The sequence below is a fragment of the Borostomias antarcticus genome (assembly GCF_949987555.1).
Source record: "Borostomias antarcticus genome assembly, chromosome: 17".
NCBI classification, from domain to species: Eukaryota; Metazoa; Chordata; class Actinopteri; order Stomiiformes; family Stomiidae; genus Borostomias; species Borostomias antarcticus.
In genome coordinates, this window is record NC_140250.1 from 5,127,388 (window position 1) to 5,133,387 (window position 6,000).

A 6,000-nucleotide genomic window follows, 5' to 3' on the forward strand; every position below is an offset into this window, starting at 1 on the left:
GACTCATAGAGAATGCCGCAAAGCAGAGGTGGGGAGACAGAAAGCAGAGAGGGTTGGCTGGATAGGGACAGCTGATGACACAAAGTGGGAAGGAACTAGTCATGGGGAGGCAGGGGGCCTTTCCAGGAGCCATAGGGTGGACTTTTGGCCGAGGACGAGGGGGTTGCTCTGGGACCTGCTACAGGGTGGCCTGCAGGAAACAGGGGGAATCCACAGGACCTGTTTAGAGTATAAGAGGGAGAGACACTAGGGAGGAGGACAGGGTTAGTGGCTGTACTGGACATCCACAGCAGACACTGGGGTATCTATCAGACTCAGGGTGGTCTGCTGGTGACAGTGGGGGATCCACTGGACCTGGTTAGAAGGTAGGAGGGAGAGAGAGAGGCACTAGGGAGAGGGGAGGCAGAAAAGGGGTAGTAGCACGCAGAGCCATAAAAGCAACACATATATTAAAACAGAACGTGCCAGTTGCGTTGTGTTACACACAGTATACAATCACAGTGAAATGTTGCTGCGTGCTCCGTGATGTGCTCAATTACAGATAGGTGGTCTGTGACAGATATGTGGGCAAGTTGAAAGGCCAACCACAAATGCATCACCCCAGCAATTAGCCTGGGGCTGGAGGATCGTCTCTAAAACTGGTCCACAGAACAGTCTGTCTGATCTGTGGGAACTTGAGTGATCCCTGGGCTCAAATGACCTCCAGGCACTGTCGATTCGTGTCTGGCTGGCTGACGGACCTGAAAGCTAGTCTCTGGTGACCCTGAGCGGCTCTTATCATCCATCTGTCGGCTGAGGGGCCTTCAGGCAGATCCTGGCCTGCCATGATGAGCTACTGCTGGTGCTGGGTCTGCTCCAGTCTGGGCCTGGGAGCCCTGTCTGTCTGTCTGTCTGTCTCTCTGTCTGTCTGTCTGTCTGGGCCTGGTGGAGGCCTGTCTGTCTTTGTCTTTGTCTGTCTTTCTGTCTGTAAATAAGTAAGTAAGTAAATATTTTATATATATATTTCTCACTTCTCACAGAGAACTCACAAAAATGCTTCATGCAGGTTAAATGCATACAAAAAATAAATAAACAAAATAAACACAAACACAGGAAACAGGACAATAGACATAAACATACAGTCAAATTAATTCAACAAATGCCTGTCTAAACAGAAGCATTTTAGCTACTTCTTCAAAATGTCAACAGAGGCTGCAGCTCTCAAGTCCTGAGGAAGTCTGTGTGTCTGTCTGGGCCTGGGGAAGACTGTCTGTCTGTCTGTCTGGGCAGGCCTGTCTGACTGCCTGGGGAGGCCTGTCTGTCTACCTTGGCCTGGGAAGGCCTGTCTGTCTGTCTGTCTGTCTGTCTGTCTGTCTGTCTGTCTATCTGGGGAGGCCTGGTCAGTCTTTCTGTCTGTCTGGGGAGGCCTGGTCAGTCTGTCTGTCTGTCTGCCTGGGCCCTGGCGGAGGTCTGGTCTGTCTGTCTTTATTTCTGTCTGCCTGTTTGTCTGGGGAGGCCTGTCTGTCTGTCTGGGCCCTGGTGGAGGCCTGGTCTGTCTGTCTTTCTCTCTGTCTGCCTGCCTGTCGGTCTGTCTGTCTGAGGAGGCCCGTCTGTTTGTCTGGGGAGCCCTTTCTGTCTGTCTGTCTGTCTGGGCAGCCCTTTCTATCTGTCTGTCTGGGACCTGGTGGAGGCCTGGTCTGTCTTGGGAGGCCTGTCTGTCTGTCTGGGCCCTGGTGGAGGCCTGGTATGTCTGTCTGTCTGTCTGGGGAGGCCTGTCTGTCTGTCTGTCTGGGGAGCCCTTTCTGTCTGTCTGTCTATCTGTCTGTCTGTCTGGACCCTGGTGGAGGCCTGGTATGTCTGTCTGTCTCGGGAGGCCTGTCTGTCTGTCTGTCTGTCTGTCTGGGGAGGCCTGTCTGGCTGGGCCTGGTGCCATCATGGCTTATTGGTGGACACTAGTCTGCCATGGGAAGAGTAGCTACATTCAGCAGCAGCAGATAACTCAGTTACTATAACCAGAGAAACACTATTCAAACTCCCCTCTTAGCATTTATCCACAAATGATTGTGTATACTGAGTGCCACTGTGACTTTTTAAATCATTTATTTAGATTATTTTAGGCTTAACATCTTAATCCTTTTTCTTTTACGAGCAACCCCGGAAACAAGATTCTCATCTTGAGTTCATCAACTAAGTATAACACTGTAAAAGGTTCTGTGTGTGTGTGTGTTTATAAACCCGTCAGAACCAGTGAATCACTGTGGTAGGAGTTCAGAGGCTGTATGTGTTGGAGGGCTGTGTGTTTGAGTCTCTGTTAATGTTTACAGGCTCGGGATTTGAGGTGGGAGGGTGGGGGTGGGGGTGGGGGGGTCCGTTCTCACTCGTCACGATGGTGACGTTACCATGGCAGCGGGTCTGGTTCTGGCCTCTCTAGGAGTGTCAGTAGTGACTCCATGGCCCTCCTCTCTCCCTGGTGTCTGTTTAGAGTCTGTGAGGTCACGTTGCCCTGTCTTCTATGTTCAGGTTGTTGTTGTTTTTTCATTGACAACTTTAGTGAGTTGCACCACAGCACACTGGCTGGAGCTCCGCCCTCTAACCCTGTCTCTAAGACCACCCCACTGATAACCTAACATTATAATATCGCATGTTGATTCAATAACGCTTCAGTCACATGCAAGCCTCAAGCTTATGCTTGCATTCAACAGGTCTGCAACAGAGCACACAGTAAGCCAACATGATGATTGAAGTGTATCCAATAGGTGGAACGGTGTCTGATCTTTTCAAGCCATGCAGATGAGCTGAAAGGTAGCCTAAAAGCCAGATGGTTGACTGGGTTTCTTCTCAGTAATCTTGGCGGAATGACATTATCATGCTAAACACCGAGAGGCTGGAGAACAAGGCAAGCATTTGGTTGCTGCAACTCATTTGGTTGCTGAATGGATATAATGAGTTCAATGGACGTGAAAACCGTTTCATCACAGCAGAGCTGGGAGAAGTTTAGTGTCTTGTTTTGCTGGTCACCACAATGGTTTCCTGGTCAGTAAGGGCATCTTTCAAGACCCCGCCCTGTCAGCATATGAACTTGCTGGCTATGAAGTCCTGGCTATTGAGCTAGCTCACTGGGTAAGGCGCGCACCATATGAAGGCTAGTCCTTTGCGCGGCGGACCAGGGTTCGATTCCCGGCTCGGGTTCTGTGCCGCATGTCCTCCCCTCTCTCTCCCCAAAAATTTCCTGTCTCTCTACACTGTCCTATAACATTAAAGCTGAAAAGCCCTAAGAAATGTCTTAAAAAAAAAAGATAAGATGTGATCGATCCTCTATCAAGAGATGTGATAGACGCTCAGAGATGTGATAGATGCTCTATTAAGCTCAGACTTGTGATAGACACTATTTAGCTCAGAGATGTGATAAACGCTCTATTAAGAGATGTGATAGAGTTTCTATTAAGCTAAGAGATGTGATAGACGCTCTTTTAAGCTGAGAGATGTGATAGACGCTCTATTAAGATAAGAGATGTGATAGACGCTCTTTTAAGCTAAGAGATGTGATAGACGCTCTATTAAGCTAAGAGATATGATAGAGGCTCTATTAAGCTCAGAGATGTAACAGACGGGTCAAACACTGTTCTTTTATAGCCATACTCTCTGGGAAATCATTACTCATCAGGGAATACTGGGTATTTATAACTGTCATGTTTCCAAGTGTCCATCAGCAGGGATTATGGTACCTCTTTCTCAAATCACATCACAGTGCTTTTGAAACATTTGAATGCTGGTTAAAAGTGTTTGAACCTGATGGCACATCTCCTAAATCCTGCTCTCTAATCCGTGTTATACCCAGAGAGACGACCAGACGGATTCACTCCTGCCACCTCCCAAAAGAGGCCCCCGTCCCCGGGAGGCCCCCGTCCCTCCCAGGCCGCCACGGAGGTGATGGACGTGGAGGGCGTGCGCCTGGAGGAGGGAGAGGAGGAGGGGACGCTCTGCCGGTCCCGGGGAGAAGACTCCGAGCTCAGCCTCAGCTTCCATGGCTACGCCGCCGAGCTGCGTCAGTGCCAGAGCAGGATGAGGAGCTCCCAGGCGCCCTTCAGCGCCCGCAACCCACCCGAGGGCAAGGATGCCCACACAGACATTTACAAAGCCACCATCGTCTGAGCAAAGCCAGCCGCTCTCCTGCACTTTCCAAGCTGCCCCTAGTCAACATGTAGGATTTTCATATTTTACATAGAATCCTACAGGATTCTAAAATTCCTCTAAGATGTTCTGTCACCTCTGTCAGAATCTTACTGAAAAATGTTCCTCCTACTGGAAAGGTAAAGTAAAGCTATTGGATCCTATAGGATTAAAAAGGACTTCCAGAATGTAATGACTTTAGGAATGTTTTCCCTATTGGAAATCTAAAGTAAGTCTATTGTTTGCTTTGGAAATATAAAAATCCCATAAAATAATGTTAAATAATTTCTAGCAGAATTCTGTTCTACTTCTGTTTTTTCCCATTGAACATCAAAACAATGTGTGCTCATTACAAAAAAATGTTTAATCACAACTTTGCACATGATAGGCAGAAATGAATTTGGTATTTGAGTACATTCATAATATGTTAGCCTAATTGTTTCTTTGATTAGGCTAACATATTTAACTGACACAGTAAGGCATTTTAATTAATTTAAAGGGATCGTCTGGAATTTTGAACATAGGAACTCATTTATGACTTAGCATTATGTTGTTGATTGATTGGGATAATTTTCAGCTGCTTCCATGCTGCCCCTCCTTTGGTCATTCACGCCTTGCTAATGCTAGCACAATGCAATGGTACAGGCTAGCATCCACTACCAAACTCACTTAAACACTGCACAGTGCACCCAAAGCAAATACAATATGAGGACAGTCTGTCGGGGGTTAATATGGGTGTTTATACCATAATTTTTAAAGTCAAACTATCATTGAATCCTTTACTTTGTGAGGACCTATTTTCTCTGTGGAAGTAGGAAGGCAGCATAGGCATACTTCACATTACCTACCTAATGTATTTACAATTGTAGGTAATGTGAAGTATCACTCCGCCTTCCACAGAGAAAATAGCTAAGTAAGTAAGTAAAGTAAAGTAAAGAATTAGTAAAATTCAAGTAAAAAAAAAAGTTGAGTCAAGTACTCGCCATGGATGTATTAAAAGAACTTGCTACAGCATTGAAACATGGCTGCCCGTTCATTCCAATGAAAGTTTCTCACCCAGTGCATGATGCCGAAAAACTTACACAGATTCTTACTTCCTGTAACTCACATGTGCAGTAGTGTTTTCCTGTCCCTTTTTCCCATAGACCAGTGCAGCGCTGCCGCTGCCATAGACATACATGGGGAAAGAAACAGTTGTAAACTCCAGCTCTTGGTGGCTTCTAAATAAAAATGCACCCAATGATTTAAAACTTGATAACTCAGAGTCGTTTCTGACTTTACATGACATCCAGAAATTGTTTGCATGTCTATGGGAAAAAGTGTTTTTGGGCTCAAATTGGTCACATGACTTGCACTACCCAGCTTGACCACTGCACCAGATGGCTTCACAGCCCAGAGCAGCTCCTGGGGCTTCATTCATTCCAATGGAAGTTTCCCATCCAGCGTATAAAGCTAATTGAACATGATATTTTTTTTATTTCCTGTAGACCCCTGCACACGCGCAGTAGTGGTTTTCTTGGCCCCCGCCTCTCCTTTTCCATAGACCAGTGCGGCGCTGCCATAGACATACATGGGGAAATAAACATGTGGAGACATGTTTACAACATGATGTAGTGAAACGGATGAGTCAGGTAGTAAAAAAAGTGGGTGTGTCATGTAGTCTGCGAGGTCGCCTGACTGTATCCAGACATCGCCTGCCTCACAGATAGACCCAGGCCCTACTAGTAGGCCTACTAGTCTGCTGTCAATCACTTTAATTTTTAGATCTGCTCTGCGGAGGATCTAGGGCGAGACTGGATCCCCTGGATACACCTAGGAATCAGTGGATACGGAAATGGTGCCCTACAAGTG

The 6,000-nt window shown here is 46.9% G+C and overlaps 1 protein-coding gene across 1 annotated transcript in view; it reads left to right on the top strand.

The window, feature by feature from the left end:
* LOC311319996 (regulator of G-protein signaling 12-like) overlaps positions 1-4,131 on the top strand; it is a gene marked incomplete at both ends in the record, with an annotated part of 41,029 nt that extends 36,898 nt beyond the window's left edge. Inside the window, one exon of the mRNA XM_084451630.1 lies at positions 3,818-4,131. Within this exon, the coding sequence (XP_084307756.1) occupies positions 3,818-4,131 (314 nt within the window). The remainder of the gene's footprint in view (positions 1-3,817) is intronic.
* Between the last annotated feature and the right edge of the window lie 1,869 nt (positions 4,132-6,000).